General features: G+C 32.4%; 1 protein-coding gene across 1 annotated transcript in view; it reads left to right on the plus strand.

The window, feature by feature from the left end:
- The first annotated feature begins 256 nt into the window (after positions 1–256).
- Positions 257–18,316, plus strand: part of LOC128221535 (uncharacterized) — a 30,712-nt gene continuing 12,652 nt past the window's right edge. The window contains exons 1-6 of the mRNA XM_052930139.1: positions 257–354; positions 13,379–13,490; positions 13,923–14,014; positions 14,935–15,002; positions 16,844–17,032; positions 17,662–17,813. Of these exons, the coding sequence (XP_052786099.1) occupies positions 13,382–13,490; positions 13,923–14,014; positions 14,935–15,002; positions 16,844–17,032; positions 17,662–17,813 (610 nt within the window). The 5' untranslated portion in view covers positions 257–354; positions 13,379–13,381. The remainder of the gene's footprint in view (positions 355–13,378; positions 13,491–13,922; positions 14,015–14,934; positions 15,003–16,843; positions 17,033–17,661; positions 17,814–18,316) is intronic.

Here is an 18,316-nt window from a genome sequence, read left to right on the forward strand (position 1 = left end):
TAGCGAAATATTTATCAAGAAAATATTACGAGTACTTTTCTTGTACATGAACATTTGAGGGTCAATCCTTAAAATTAAATTAGTGTAGTATAGACATGGTTCGGTTTTATATTACCTTATCAATGTTAACATGATACCATTTGAGTAATTGGAAGTTCATGAAGGTAACACTAAACACGTGACTTCATTCGACGCACGCAGCCCATACCAAAAACTGCGCATTTAAACCGGCGATCATTGAGAGACAACATTTGCGTTCATTTTAAAAAAGTGCGTTTAAATTAAAAAGAAAATGACGGATTACCACAAAGACTCTCAAAACGTTTATCATAATTTGTGTGACTGATTCAAACAGTGAGTAGATTAATATATGTTATTTTATAAAACTCTTAACAAATCTCCTGTATTTGTATTGGTTGTTTCCAAGTGAACATATGAAAAAGATACAGTGTTGCGTACGAATATCTAATATTGTCTTTTTCATCTGATTAAAAATCACAGAGCTCAAAATGCTTCTGAAACGTTATTGAACCGTATTGATTGAGTACAATCTAATGTATACAACAAACATAAAGACACCATATCAAATGTTAGTCAGCACCAAGGTGCTTGTCACATTGCCTGGATACAGTATGACATTTTTTTTTTAATATTATTTTTTTTTTAATTATTATATATTTTGGACAAAATAGTGAATATATGTCTTTTAAAAAATATTCCACAATTGTTTATGAAAGAAAATATAGTATAATATATAAATAAATATAAGGTGAACATGTGCAAAAAATCATCAATTCCAAACGGACCTTATCAATAGAGCATAGTTCCTAAAATAAATGAGATAATCTAATATTTTTTACTGTTCTGATAAGGTAAGATTCCCATCTACAAGAAAACAAGTAACTTTTATCAGGCCCCGTAATTTTGCATTTACTGGCTGTTAGACAAGTGACATTAAACACATTCTAATTATTTTGGGTACATTTAAATGACCATGCCAATTAAGGATTTAAGAGATCGGCCTTTATACCAATGTTTTGTCTTCACTGCTAATCAAGTTTGGCGATTTTGCTCAAATCGCCTTGAAGATACGAAGGACATGTGCTTGATATGTGCTTTAAACTGTTTTCCGTGTTTCGATTTAACGTTCTTGCCTTGAAACGTAACTGTATGATTTAGCGTTTAAGGATATATGTCCTGTATTGTTGTACAATACAATCCCAGAACGAGGCTGCAATTCACATGTTGGCGCATATAGTCATTTAACCGGGAAATAATGAAAATCTCCGGTCTTATTTTGCATTGTTTACAAATATTCATGCACAGGAATTGAAATAATTAGATTTTTTTGTTTAAAATGTATCGCTTTGGATATATTCTGAAAATGGGGGAATTCAGAGTCTAAATTGTGGAACAATAAGTGTCCGTCGCGTGGACCGGATACGACAAAGAAGAGTAACAGGGCCCCGACTGTGACTACAGTGAATAACAGTTTTATGACAATTCTAAAAGGTTCATTTTGGTATTCAAATATTCGATCGAAAGAAATACCGAATATTCAAATATCAATTAATTTCATTGCCATTCATTTGCATCCCTATTATACATGCATTTTTAATTAAAGGGAAAAATTGAGACTATTAGTATTTTTATCGTTGAGGGGTACATAGTAAATGTATAAGAACTGGTATATCAAGATCATGTCAAAACATCATAGCATTACATGAATCATTTGTTACATTATCAAGTTTTTCGTCTCTTAGGCCTAAGAAAAGGTTTGGTTAGGGTAACATCCTTTTCAAAAATAGGAAGGGTAGGTAGGCTTTTTTATTAGGTTTATGAAAGAATGTCATTTTCATCATAGCGGAATGTTTTTTTTAATAGTTTTTCTTTTTTTTCAAACTGAATATAGAAACAGTAGGGTCGGCCGCTATTCCTTATGTAGGATCGGGTTACCCGAACCAAATGTATTTTTTAAGCGCCAAATTGCACTTCCGATATCAGAAATAAGAACTATTGAAACATTGCTATACAACTAAACCTTTACGTATTTTGAAAGACTCTTATTCGAAATATAATACACTTGTTATATTTTAAAAAAGAAACAATCAACTAAGAATGAACATAAAGACAATAAGCGATTTTAAAAATGAAGAGGAGAACATATTTCAAAAGCATATGTGTATTTTTACGCACAATTTAACTTTGTGAACAATTAAATTTTGTGATTTAACCGTCGTTCATGTACATTAGCGTTCATGTACATTACTAGTTAATGTAACAGTCGAGACGGCTGTCCATCAAGAATCCTACAGCGACTACGAACAAGATGTGGTACAGGTCACCAGAATACATCCCATCATAACATCCCCTATATCTTAGGTATGGAATCGCTGTTGGGTTCGTGATGTAGAGCCGCTTAAAATGTGATATTAAGTGGAGTTTGTGCCAAAAAGTACTGGCTAAATCGTATAAAGTATGTTCTTTCAATTGAAACATATTTTGTTGCGTAAAGAATTGTAAATTTTATAACGTTAAAGGGTGTCAACGTTGATCAAAGGAGGTTAGATGGTTGCTTTTGCTTATATAGTCTTAATCATATGGTTAATAGTGTAGTTGTGACACTCAAAACTTAATTAAAGGTTTTTCTTAATAATTGAGATACCTTGTCCATTTCTTCTCTATTTAAATTTTATGAAAGTAAAAGATCGACAAATACTGTGGTGTACTACATTTAATCAAATTTGTAAAGATAACGCAACATGTGTTCAGATCATTTTTGAAAAATCCAACGTTTCATAGAACTTCAGCATGCTAAATTTGGTCATAAAATTGCTATGGATGTAAGAATGCTTTGGTAAAATGTGCTGGTGTCAATCAAAAGTCAACCTAAATGTACGGTATCTATAGCATACTGTTGATTATGTCCATATACATAATTGACCATTTAACGGGGAATAACAAGATCATGTTAGGTCAAATACACATGTCGTTTAACAACGGAGTGTTCTTGATAGTATTTTTTCACAAGAGTTTGACGAAGTTAATGAATTTCTCTATATTTCTCTATATTTAGGTACTTTTCTTGTTATGTTTTTAATATTTACTGAAAACAACTAGTGCTGTGTGGATTAAATACTAAAGTGTTTTCACTCTGAAATATATATTACCCAAAGGTTCATATTTGTGGTCATGAGTGCCATAATTCACAGGGATGTATTGACCTTTAAGGGCTGACTTGCCCCTGGTCTGGAAATAGGGTTATTTCCCACTTTTTGGTAATTCATGTCATATAAACACAACACTTAATTTTTCCTCGGGGGTATTTTGAATTTGACAGGGTTAAAAGTACATACTTGACGAATAATAATAAACAAACACAGGAAATTGTTTGTATTAAAACTTTTGTTGTTATGTCAAACGTTTTTGAAATTTCTTGAAAGACTCTTTCTACAAAGGACTGAACACTTTGAAATACAAAGTGTATGTGTGATTTCAATAATTTGTTTTCAAGTTTAAAAAGTTGGTTTTTCTTTTAGACTCATATGATATCAAAGTGGAAAGATTAACTTGCAAATGCATGTAATGATAAAGGCTACCGCTCTCCAATTTTAGCGATACTCTGGAAATTATTAATTTAAACATATCCTTGATTTTTTTTTAATGAAACAAACGTGAATACGTGCAGATTCATTTAATGCATTTTTGTTTTAATTATTTTCCTTAAATGACTTCAAGGTAACATAGCTTAGTAAATACGAGATATATTAAATACAGATAATGATATCTTACACAAGTAATATTAGCTTCATCATTATGGATTATGTTCTTTTCAACAAAAACTATCGGTATTTTATTGAAAGAACAATGTTCTCATTTACCTTGGAAACACGTCGAACAATACCCAAGGTGCATATTTGCCCCCATAACACCAAACATCAAGTAGTTCAAAATCATTTGAATGTTAAAATGCAAATACTCATGCAGATAACGACAGAATAATTACGTATACCTTAATTTAATTCGAAATTTTCCTAACATTGATAAAATTACTAAGCATTTTAAAATATATTACTATACATCTCCTTTTCCAATATCCTTTCTTTAGCTCATTAAGTGCTTAACAAGCTACATATAACACTATTTTAGTCAGTTTCATGTAAGCGCCTTGATCCGGAAGTATCTATTCGTAAGTTCATTCATTGTTTTTCCATCCAAATCTGTTTTATACTCACATATTCGGATATCGAAAAAGGATATTTGTTAAACGTTAATAAAGACTACAAGTATCAGCGTCGGAGGTCTAAAAAGGTTAACTATAAACGTTGTCGTAAAATGTATGAGCTCAGCCGAAAGTCCCATAGAGAATTTTGGATAATATTTAAACCGTCGAATTATGCCGATAATATCATATACGAGGAATTTCGTACTTGTTTACATTTAGGCCTAAAAAAATAATTGTTTGGTTAGGGTCACATCCTTATAAAAAATAGGTAGGGTAGGTAGGATATTTTTTTTATTTATTTATTTATAAGGCTTTTAATACGAATGTCATTTTCATCATTGTAACATGGTGTTAAAGTAATCTTCTGTATAAGCATTTAAGGTTTTTCAACTACATATTGAAAAGCAATTTAAAGAAAAAGTTTTGTTCTTTTTAGTTTTTCATTTATTTTTCAAACTGACTATAAAAACGGTAGGGTCGGCGCCTATTCCGTAGGTAGGGTCGGGAAACCCGAACCAAATGTTTTTTGTTTAGGCCTTATAATGCTGACTATGATAATTGTGTTGGTCAGTTTGCTGCAGAGTTTGAGCAAAATGGAACGTTTGAACATTTGATGTACCTATTTATAATGTTGAAATTAAAAAAACAATTGGGAAATTAGGTTAAACAAGCAATGTAACAATATGTTATACGAGTATTTTAACGTGTAAGTTTCAATAATCATATGGCCTTCCAAATCCTCTTTTAATCATATATTGGACATTAAGTCATTTCCAATATATATGCAAAAAGCTACAGAAACATGCTCAGTAGCAGTTTAAACATAAACCCGGTTTAGTGGCAATGGCAAGTTCTTGAGCATCTGGTGTTTAATCCAAATTCACAACAAAGGGCAATTAAGCAGATCCAAATAATTATACAATTTATATATATTATATTTATATTTATTATATATGTCAGTATATTATCTGATGCTGAGTTTGGGTTTAAAAATAAGAACAGTATTATTAATCCTGTTTTTTTGCACGCAGTAATTCAAAAGCGGTTCAAAGGAAAAGGAAATACAGTTGTTTTATTGATTATAAAAACAACTTACAATTGTATTGATAGAAACAGGCTCTGATATAAAGTTATGAAGTTGGAAATTAAGTTTTTCCCTTGAAACACTAATGTTAAATCAGGTGAGAGTTTGTGTAAAACACTTTGGAACAGATTTTTTAAAAGTGACATTGACCTGTTTCAAGGGGAGATAACTTCGCCGATAAATATTATTTTTCCTTTATGATATTGAAATGCATTCACAAGACCTGAACGCCGGTATGAACATCAATTTATTTGCACCTTTTGCCGAATGATGTATTTTTATGAGAGACTAAGGCAGGATAGCAGAATTCACGAATTAGTTTACATTCCTACTGTCACAAATGGACTATTACGGTTAAAATAAATAAAACTAAGATTATGGAAGGGTGGAAGACTTTGGATTAATGATAAATGGTTTTAAGATTATCAGAAAGTGGAAAGAGTTAGCTCTGTCAATTATTAATATGTTGTATTTACTAGTAGTGATACATTTATGCAAGCTACCAAAATATAGCTGGAAAGGGTTTGAGATACATCCTCTTTTTGATGGCGCTTGTTTGTTTTATCAAAGTTAATGTTAAATATTTTTTATACATACGTATTATCAGTTCTTAATTATGGTTCTGAAGTCTCGGGTTATATGTTTTATAAATTCGGGCGTGACAGAAAGAGTCCACAATAAGTTTGTTTGAATGTTTACGTATTTCCCAAAACTTCAAGCAAAAATTCAAGCATTCCCCAAGATACTTGAATTTCATTTGCTTTCTTATTGGACCAAGAGTATAGTATTGAGAATTGTTCTTTTACAAACTGGTTTTTAAAAGTTAAGGAGATTCTCAAATCATCAAGTATGGCAATATCCTGAGTCTGTAAAAATCGAAGGGTTTGTTCTCGTACTAAACATTAGACTCAGCGACAATTATATCAGCAAATGGAGGTCTGGGCTAGACATATCATCTCTTCTACAATGAATACAAATGTTTTGCTATACCAAAAAAAGATGAATAATTGTCGAAAACAATGGTTCTTATGAAGGATACCGAGTTTAATTTGATCGAAAGGTGCAGAAAACATGGTATATCGGCCGTATGAGACTAAAAATAAACATTTTATCATTCACCACTCATTCATTTGTTTGCGTTTTCAGCTATTAAATACACGGTTACAATCGTGTTATCAGTATTTGATATTTTCCATAAATGCATTAATTAGTAAGAAGTTTAAGGTTTATCACTCAAAATTTATGTTTTTCATACATATGTATGTATTTATTTTGAATAAGTGTGTCGCTTTTAGCGCATTTAAGGCCAAACAAACGCATTTGTTGTTGTCCTCAGTGCCCCCTCGATCAAATTTTGGCAATCATTTGAAGCAAACTGTGTCTTTCATAGTGAGTCTTTTCAGTGCAAAAACGACTGCATTGTGCACACATAGGCCCCATTCGAAGCAAACAAATTCATTTTCTTCTATACGTAAGCAACGTAATTACCAAATAAAACTTAGACTAAAACCATACTCAAGTTCAGCCTATTCAATGCCAACCAGACCATATTTGGGCAAACATGAAACCTTTTTGGTCAAAACGAGTTCAAGTATAAATCTAACTAAGCCTTATTTGTGAAACATACAGTTTGGGTACCACAAACCTGTTCATCACCAAAAAAATATTTGTGCATTTCTAATTAAGCCTACTCAGTGCCAAAAGATACATTTTGTCTACCCTATTCAGAGCCAAAACATATGCGCAGCTTATGTCCAATCAGTGCAGTGCTAGATAGCATCATATTTTAAAAAAAATACAAAGGGCTATTATAAAGCCAGTTCAGTTCTCTATTAACTTAATGGAGTCAATAAAAAATCTCTCATTTAGAGCCAAACTCACGCATGTGCAGCTGTAATGAAGCCAAATTAATTCCAAACAGCCATATCTTGACAGACATAAAGCCTTTCAGAGCCCATTAAACCAATATGCAGCTGTACTTAAGTCTTATTAGTGACAAATAGACCATATATTGGAAACCGTAAAATCATTTTAGTTTTGCAATCATAAAGCCCATTAAAAGCCGAATAAGCATTTTCTGTGCCTAAAATATCACATCAGAGCAAAACAACAATGTGCTTCTCATATATTGCCTTTTCAATGCGAATTTTTTTACATTTTGTATTCATTCAACCCATTTAACGTGCTGGCCATGTTGGATTTGATGGACATATATGATAAATCCTGAGAGGAACCTTACCCTAACCATTACAGTAGTAGTATACTAAATTATGTTAACGTTTCAATAAAAAAGGAGGTTGATGAAAGGGCTTATCAAATAACATTTTTCGTTTTGGGATTGATCTTTACTAATAACTATGGAAAAAACAAACTAACTCGGTAACTTATAGAAAAATAAAACGAAAACAACATGGATTTTGACTCATCTATTGTACAACAATACAGGCAATATATCCTAAATGCTATACTATACAGTTGCATGTAAAAGCACGAAACATGGAAAATAGTTTATAGCACATTACAAGTACATGTCATTCATATCATCACAGCGATTTGTGCAATATTGCACAGCTGAATTTCCAGCCAAGACAATTTATCGCTGTGAAGGCCGAATACTCAAATCCTGAATTGGCATGGTCATTTAAATTTACCGAAATTAATTAAAACTTGTTAAATGTCAATTGCCTGTTGCTGTAAAATTACGGGGACTGTACGATATTTATTAAAATGACATATGGCGCGTGTATAGTGTATTGCCATCAAGTTTACACCTCTGGCATTAAGGGCTTATTGTTGTAATAACAAGACAAACGTACTTATTATACAACAACATTTGCTGGCAAAAGGTTTATATCTTAATTTATTCAACAAATTAATACCGATTTTGACATTCGAATAACAAATGTGCAATCGAATATTCGTTTGCATCCCTATCTGAGAGTCATCAATTGAATTCTGCAGGATTCCAAGCGACCTTCGTTTTAGGTTCAGAAGTTGAATTCTGCTTACGATATCTAGAATTTTAGTAAAAATGACAAAATTCTGCATTAGGTTTAGGTAATACTACAAAGGCACAGGCTAGTTGAAAAAAAATATTCCAACGATGACTTGAATATTGAATATGACCTTGCCTTAAAAGTAAGTATTCAAATTCCATATTGTGTATAAAATAATGACTACGACCTTCAGAGATTATTTTAACATTTGATCAGAATATTGCATGCAAATTTAATCTGAGAATCAGTTGTTGAATACTGCATAAGACGTATGGAGTATAGCATATGACCATTTTTCTGATGTACCGATTCTGATGTCTCCATCTGTGGAATAGTGCAAATGACATTGCAAAATGAGTCAGTAGTTCAATTAAGCATTCGATATATGGAAAATTTAAATAAGACCATGCTCTGAGAGTTAGTAATTAAATTGCGCACGCGTTTTGTGTAATATTGAATACGTCCTTTATCTTAGGGTCAGTCATGGAATTCTGAAAACTATATATGGTATTTTGCATACGACCTTGGCCGGAGAGACGTAATTTAATTGTCATTTCAATCTATGAACTATTTCATACGACATTGGTTTAACAGTAAAAGTTGTTGAATTATACATACACTCTACGGACTATTGCATACGACATTTATATGAGAGCACGTAGTTCAAGCAAACGATCAATACACGTTTGCACACGACATTGTTCATAGAGTCATTAACTAAATTCTGATCTATGGGCAATGAGTTTTATAGTCGGTAATTGAATTTTGCACTCAGTCGATTATTGCATTACGACCTGTGTCGTAGTTGAATTAAGCCTAAAACCTTGGTCGATAGATGTGATCAGCTTTAATTATGTGGAATATTGCATACGACACTGATCTGAAAGTCTACTATTAATTTCTCAATACGATCAAAGGAATATTGCAAACGCTGTAATTTTACTTGAGTGTCACTAGATCGATGTATTGTTGCATATGATCTTGGACTGAGAGTCATTTGTTTTAGTTCTACATACCATCTACGAAATATAACCTACGACATTCGTCCTAGATTATTTTCATATCATTGTGCATACAATCGACGAAATATTGCTGGCAACAAGGGTTTTGAGACTGTCTTTCAATTATGCATATTGTCTATCAACTTAAGTATTTTTGCATACAACTTTTGTCTGAGAGTCAGTAATTAAATTATACCTACTAGCTCTGTATTACTACTAACGACATTGATCCTTAAATTAGTAATTTAACTGTTGATCCGTTTTATGGAATATTGTATATGGCCTTTGTATTAGAGTCAGTAGTTGAATTCTACATCAAATCTACGGACTCCTGGAAATTAGCACTTGTTGAGTTCTGCATACAATCTAAAAAATATTCATAACGACATAAGTCTAAGAGTCAGCAATTGAATTCTGTATACGAGGAATGGAATATTGCATTTGCCGTTTTAGTTTAAGAATCAGACGTTTACTATGCATGCAGTATGTGGAATTCGACCTTGAACGGAAGGTCAGAGGTTGTATTATGCATGTTTCAATCTATGGTTGGTATGGGAGTCAGATCAATGGAATATTGCATACGACCTTGATCTTATAGTCAGTAATAGAAGTTATCATTCAATATATGGAGTATTTCAAATGACATTATTATGAAAGTCAGTTGCATCATACATCCGATATATGTAACATAGCATGTGATCATGCTGAAAGGGTCAGTTGATGAATTTTGTATGCGATCTGTGTAATATTACATACGCCATTTATCTAAAAGTATTGATTTCTGATCCGAAATAATAAAACAAATGCATACGACTTTCCGTAAGAGTCAGTAGAAACATCCTTAATACGATCAATGAAACATTGCATTAGACCTTGGTTTTAGAGCCAGTAGTTGAACTAAACATACATAAAACAGAAAATCGCAAACGTAATAACTTGATAGCCAGAATTTGCTAACAATTTATAACATGTCGCTAAGAGATTTGTCTGATGCTAAGTAATTGAATAGCGAAAGTGACCTTGGTCCACGAGAAGGCAGTTGGATAATGCATTTAATTAAGGAAATATTGCATACGACCTTGCCTGGGTAGGCAGTTGTTCAATTCAGCATACGACATTTACAATATTGCATACGGCCTTGACATCATAATGAGTAGTTTAATTGCGCATGTATAGAAATTCCATTCTACCTATGTCTGAGAGTCAGACATTGAATTCTGCAATCGATCAATTACTTTATATATAGCATTGGACCTAGAGTCAGCGATGGATTTTTGGATATGATCTATGGAATATTTCATACGACCTTTGCATAAAAATAAGAGCTCTAAGTATATTTTGTTGGTTTGAAAGACAGCTGTTGAATTCTTCAATCGATCTGTGGAATAAATTATACGACTCTGGTCATAGAGTCAGAATTGGAATTCTGCAACAACTCCATGTGTATTACAAATAACCTTTACTTATGGGTCAATAGTTGAATTGTCATCCGATAAGGTCATATTGTATACGGCATTAGTCTGAGAGTCAGTAAGTGAAGTGTGCATAGTTACGCTCTATGTAATGTTGCATATGACTTAGAGTCAGTAAAGCTATTCTTGAAACGATATATGGAATAGTGCATACGGACAGATTAATTGTTTGTATTGTTTTTATGATTTTATTCTTCTACTATTAAGTTTCATGTAATGCAATACTTAATGAATAATTAAATTTCAGACTTTCCATTCACAAAAACACATGATTCACTGCATTAATGCAATTTTCCTATTAAATCTAGTGTGTTTGTTTTTTGTGAAATATTCTGTTCAGAAGAGCTGTATAATTGTATACAGGTGCAGTAATACCACTTACATAGTCGTTCAGGTTTAACATTTGACGCTATCATAGGTAATACCTACTTGAATTTAATCACCAAACCACATATCCAAATAAAATTAAAAACATGAGTAACGACATTATTTTAACGCGCTATGCAAACATGATTAAAATTATAATTAACGGTACTGTTGATGTAATTTTTGCAATATACACATTGCTATCAGGTGTCAAAATATGCTTTCAAAAAATAAGTATATGTAATGGCCGTTTCAAAAATAGCTACATCGCACATAAATGATATTTTTCACATTGAGGGAAAATATTTCGACAATATCTGTGTTATGTATAACTTACATTGAGGACTTGTGCACATAAGATAACAGCACAAAACATACAATTTATTTTATTAGGACTTGTACAACGTACATCATCTATAATACTCACAATTTTTAATATGTTATGTCAACGTGTATATACAGTATTAACAAGTTAATATTATGAAATTTATATACATGTATGTCAGAGGTTTAAATCAATCTACACAAATCCTGGCAATCTTTCAATCTGACCTTCATTTGTAGATATATTCTGTCATATACTAGTATTTAATTATTACTCGGAAACACAGGGAGGCGATGCATTCTTTAAGACGTTTAATACCAGACTGATTCCTTCATGATCTTCTCAGAACAACAAGGTTACGAGAGGTCAAGTGGCATGGACCATAGAGGTCATATACAGTTCACATGAAATTTCCCTTCCTTGCAAAGATAATTGTTTTCAATTCATCAACACAAGCAACAGCTGTGAATATTTGAAGGGTCTTGTTAGTTTACCAATTGATGAAAGTCTTCTGATAATTTAGTCATGCTAATTTCACACGTTCCTAGACTGCTGATGACAAAAACATTCTTGAATTATTTTGAAATGTATTTTATCCGCCTTTATAAACAAACGCCAAACAACAGTTTCTAGCTTTTCGTCCAAACATAGTTTTTTGAATTGTTTGCCACAAACCATTTATTTATTTTATGGACTGCAACATATTTTCCTTAAGGAACTTTATACTAAGTATGCCCTTCAGCCCTGACTTAAACACAGAGGTCTTAGCTAACAGCATACCCTGACTAGAACCACAGGCCACAGCTGAAATGCTGAAATGCGTTTAATTTTTGATACGGCAGACAAACCTTTGTATCGTATTTCATGATCCAAACAAGCGATTCAACCCATTGTTTATTAGTATATACATATCACATTACTTTGTTTTGACTATGAGATATTATTGTAAATGCACCGGTGTAGAATATCAATAAAATGTAGCAAAAGTATTCATCTGGCTTCCAATTATGTAAATTGGTAGTATATCACGACCGAGTGTTGCTTCATACAATTGATATTTAAGAAGTTAAAACACCTCATACATATGGAGTTTGCGAAATTGAAACTGTACTAAAGTAATTAGTTTGTCAACGATATGGGATTGGGCAAGGTGCTCCACCAAAAATGACATCAACATAAAGAAAAGAAATTGCTTGTATCAAAGGTTTAACACATTTTATATATAATTAGTTGAACAATATATCCGTTCATGTTTTGACTTGTTTTAATTTTTAGCATCTCAATGAATATAATATTGTGTTGAACGTGGTAATGTAAGCCTGCATTATTCGAGATTAACTGACGCTGCGACAATAAATTGCACAAAACAAATAAAATATAGTAATTGAATTTGGCACTTTTGTTATATGGAATCATACACTTTATAACATATTCTTGAAACATTCTTAACTAAAGAAAGATATTAAAAATGCAAAACCAGATTTGAAAATAATGTTTTAACGCATTTTTTTTCTTTTTGGAATTGCCTGTTCAAGACACGCCGTTTATCATTTTATAAAACAAAACGTACATGCAATATATATGAATAAATAAATCTATGTTTCATTCATTTACCTTTTTAATAATTTACATTACGGATCTTTATGCTGCCATTTAATTGCTATGCTGTAAGAAGACAAAACATGGAATAGAAAAAAAATCATGCATGAATTATAACTGTAGTACGCATTTTTGATATTAAGTCTATATCGTTATGTGGCTCTCAATACAACAGACATATTGAGTTTCAATACACTATGAATGAATGGATGGGCAACATAGTACCTTTCGGAAATAATATTCAAGGGGTCTATAGTATGAGTATAAAGATTGTCCATTAACTAATTTGTCAATGAATTTCTGTTTTCAGGCAATGAGTTTTGCTGCATTTAATGGGAAAGCAGCGGAGCTCAACGAGCGGGTGTTTAAATTGCTGGAGTCTGTCTGTATGCCTATCAAAGAAAAAGGAACAACTCTTTTTTGTAAGTAGACCAACAATGCTTTATTCTAAATCGTTTGTGAAACGTTTTAAGTGCAAGCGTTTGAACTGTGTCTATATTTGTTTTTGGGAGAAACAATGAGAAATATTTCGTGTGTACACATACAAAGAGGGAAGAAGAAAATTGTAGATTTATACTCATAAGGTTTCAATCATGTATTTCGGCGACATTTACATTGAATTATTTTACATTTTTCGCAAATACAAAACCGGTCTAGGAACGTAAGCAACGTTACAATGATGTTACAAACAATGAGCAGTCTTCGCATGCAAAGTTTACAACCAGTGAGTAAAATTGCTAAGCATGCATGACTTCAGGTTCTTATAACTGTAAATTAATGTAGATATTATTTACAAGTTTTGAATTTTTTTTGACAGATAAAGTTTAAAAGTGCGTATTTTTTCTGTTATAAAGCACAAGGTAGTGTCCCCTTCTACGACACTTCTCTTGTTATTCACAAAGCTGAAAAAACATGGACGGATGATACCACAGCTGAAAAAATAAAGGTATGTTTATGCAACGTAAAGTTAAGTTACGCCGAGAGCGTATATGGTATATAACTATTTACAGTAACGTACCGCAATACGCACCACGGTATAACCACGATGTGAGGACTAGAATTCAATGCAATCTGCTAAAACAAAACATATATTAAATACGCTTCATGTTTTAACTAGGAACATGACTATTAAAACAAAAAGTTAACATTTTAACACTGAAAAATAAAAATGTCTAAAATGTTTACGTTATTTTAAAAAAAAAACTATTCTGTACGACTGTTATTCCATTTTTTTACACACATCACAATGGTGTCCATGGTGTCAGTGTTTGGTAACAAGTCATAATGTAGTCCGGGGTTCCATCTTTCACTGTAAGCTTTTTTGTTCCAACTGTTTAGGGTTTATATCTATTAATTTACTTCTTTTCGAATATATTGCTTTTCTCAGCCATGTTGTTTTAACTCGATTTCTTGTTGCTAAAATCGTGGTTACACCACATTGCAAGCGTCTTCATGTACTAAAATAGTATTTAATGAAATTATTTATGTTCACGACTAAAAATGAAAAACAAACTTCCAAATACCAGTACGTTGATTTCCTACCGCGGTACGAAATATTGTCGCTGCATACCGCAATGTACTATTGTGACACACCTACTACATTATTTGCGATTCTTTCTTTTATTGATCTTTGTTAATAACATTTTGAGCAACTATTCCACACTTTCTGTCAACATAAAATACATTTAGGAACATTTTATCCTAGTTATAAACACAACAGATCTCATTGGTCGTTTGCTAAACACTTTACGCCTCGTGTTGGTGTCTTGTGGTGGCGAATCATTTGTGAAGTGATAAAAAAACGCTTTCGAAAACGTCTTAATAATGTGTTCTGTTGTATAAATTAAGTATATGTATGTATTTCAGGTACAGCTAGAGCAGCGATATCTACATTACGCAATAGTTCCCCAAGTGGCCTACTACAGAAATGAAGAGTAAGAGCAATTTATAATACTTAGTTGTGTCATCGGAACTATCTATATATATTTATTTCAGAATCATTGTTTACGCTCCTAAACATTAATCGCCTTGTATGTCTGTCATTAAAGGAATGTTTTACATCAACAGTTCATTATTTATTTCCAAAATAGTTGTAAAATATTTTTTATTTCATTGAATTACAATAATTCTGTTCACAGAACAACCTGAATGTTACCGGAAACAGTTGTTCATCACATGAAGTCATAAAAGCCTGTGGAAATGTGAAAAATTCATAGTTGATACGTTAACTCCCTTTTACCAACATTAAATGGAAAACCTTGACAACAATACATTTAACCCCTCATAAATCCACATTTTAATCATGCTGATTCAAGTATTTCCATGTCCTTCTGACACAATACAGACAATAACAAGATTAACACTTTTCAATTTGAATTGATAGGCAAAGATTCGCTATCCGAACAAAACCGAAGATTTGGCGTTCGTCGAAAAAGATTCGCAATTGCCGAAAGACCGTTTATTTAATGAAAAGAAATTTGGGAGTAAATATATCATTTTATCGGATATAGACTCTTTACTCACTACTACCTGGAATTAAGAAGGCTGACCCGCACCTGGACAGGTCCCTCTTGTAAATGCTCAATGTGTAAATAATACCTTTTTGCTTTAAAAATAGAAGAAATTGAGAACTATAAGATGTTGCACTGAATATCTTTTATCCTCTGTCTTAACGGAAAAGGAGTTTTGTTTTCAGCGGGTTGGCTTACACCCACTGAACATAATATGGGATTCAAATACCAGAAAAGATTTCAGCGGACTAAAATAGCAACTTATCAAATTAAATCACGTGGGCTAATATCTAACTATGGTTGTTCAAATTTATATAACACCTGTCGAACACATACAACTTCTTGTGTTTTTTCTTTCGGCAAGTTTTTTGTTGAGGTGTTGCGACTTTACTTTTTCATTTTTTTCAATCAACATTCTTTTACAGTGATAGGTATAATATCAAAATAACATAATACATATTATACCTCCTCTAAGCAATACTTGCAAAGTATTTTTGCTATCATGCTAGATTGATTATAAGTTTCTTTTTTGTTGTTGTTTTATTACAAACTACACGTCGATGTACAAAGCTGCTATTTCCTTGTATATATTGCTACTTACAATTTTGCTACTTCAATGTATATGATTACCCTTTAAGCTATACTGTTGAAACAACTAACCATTTTACAGTGGTATATCAACTAGTGGAACCGTGCGCGTGTGGACTGGCCGTACAGCCGGGAAAACTTGTTGGTGTTATCACTGTTCACAATGCTCTAATCCTTTTATCCTATTTGTATTAGTATGCATGCTCCAATATGTGTTCATTTTAACATATGTACTTTAATTTCCAGGTCACAAGCTCATTGTTCCTGTTATGTCGGAAAATAGCTCATTGAGCTAATGTTTCTTGTTAACTCATACCCGACTTTATATAAACATTCTTGTATCTTGTATCTTACTCGTGTCATGAATGTTTTGTTTACATCATTTACTATCATGTTTTTTTTTCAGCAATTGATTTCACGCTCGTATCATGAATGATATGTTGGCCAGTTAATATCATCATTTTAAAGGCAATTGATTCCTCACTCGTACCATGTTAGGTGGCCATTTACTATCATCATTTTGTCAGCAACTGATTCCTCACTCGTAACATGAATGATCAAATATTATCCTCTCGTCAGAAATTGATAACTCACACGTATCATGAATGATTTTGGCCAGCAAATATTATCCTTTCGTTAAAAATGATAACTCACTCGTATCTTGATTATTTTACTAGAACCGTCAGTTTTGTCTCACCATATTTCCGAGGAGGCAGCTTGGAGAAAGCAATACAGAAAGAAACGGACAAGATACAGGACAAACCGACTGCAAAACCACAGACGTTAGATCTGAATGAAAAGTTAAGAATACTTTACCAAATATGCTGCGCCATTGAATATCTTCACGAGCCACCAGACTGTGACAGGTCAGTCATACAATGTTTCTTAAACTATTAGTATCGCATGTATACTATAAGGAAATAAGCTTACCTTATCGTAAATATAGATATAACATGTTATTATATGCATATGCATAACATGAACAGAACCAAAGGATGCATATCATAAAGGAATATACCAATAGGAGACATTATCACCTCCCTTTTGGTGAATAAACCTGCATCCAATGGCTATGCAATTACAAATCGAAATGATAAAGAAAAACGTCGTATCGTCATATGATCTCTTTTTGCTCTTAACATGTAATAGAATGTTTTGCTTTATTTGTGTAGTTTTATTGTGTATTTCACTCAAAGGAACATTTTATTTGAAAACTGATTTGCCATCCACAGTGTGCTTATTTATGTTGTGATCCTTCTGGATCATTGGGTATGTCTCTTGAAAAACTCAATAGCGAAACCGTTCTTTTTCAAACTTTTGATATAGTTTGTGTTTCCAAAGCATCTATACCCGAGAATGTATTTAGGAGAAAGTTAACATGGTTAATAGGACATGACTCATTTCACAGGCAATACTTGCTGGTGTATTTTAGCACATACAAAACCAATTAAATGCTTCTCAAACAATTTTGTAAATAATTATAAAACCATTTCAGAAAAGCTGTAACCCACGGCGACATCAGCTTGAAAAGGGTTATTTTGGATGAACAAAAGAATTCCCGATTGTTATTCTTTACACCCAGTTCTGTCGAAGGAGATGAGAAGTTTACAAATGACAAATCTAAAGATGTACAAGACTTCATAAAGGGTATGCTTATTTTACAACTGAATCAGATAATTCTAGTCTATTTTTGAAAAAAGACATAATTTTTATATTCTGAACATTTATCAAATCCTTCTAAACACTAAAACATCTACAACAATGACATGTTCAACTCATACCACTGCTACGATTGCTATTGTTACTTAAGTTTCTACTACTGTTATTACGAAAATGTATTATATGTACAGTATATTTATGTCTACAGCTAATAAAACACTATTCACTAACTATTGCTACTAGTATAACAACTGCTGTTTCTGCTACTATTAATACTAATATTCCTTTTAAAAGTTCCTTAAACTGCTGTGAAACCATTCATATTAACAATGGCCGAGAGTGTAACATCCCAACCCGAGCGTAGGGTGTTTTGCAGGAACGAGGTCTACCGAGTTTCCGCAAAACAGCCTGCGCGGGGGTTGGGATGAACCTATCTTTCACGAGTACCTATCGTAGACGAGTACCTATCGTAGACGCTTTTTCTCCCACCT

Source organism: Mya arenaria, chromosome 16 (assembly GCF_026914265.1).
Source record: "Mya arenaria isolate MELC-2E11 chromosome 16, ASM2691426v1".
Taxonomy (NCBI): Eukaryota; Metazoa; Mollusca; class Bivalvia; order Myida; family Myidae; genus Mya; species Mya arenaria.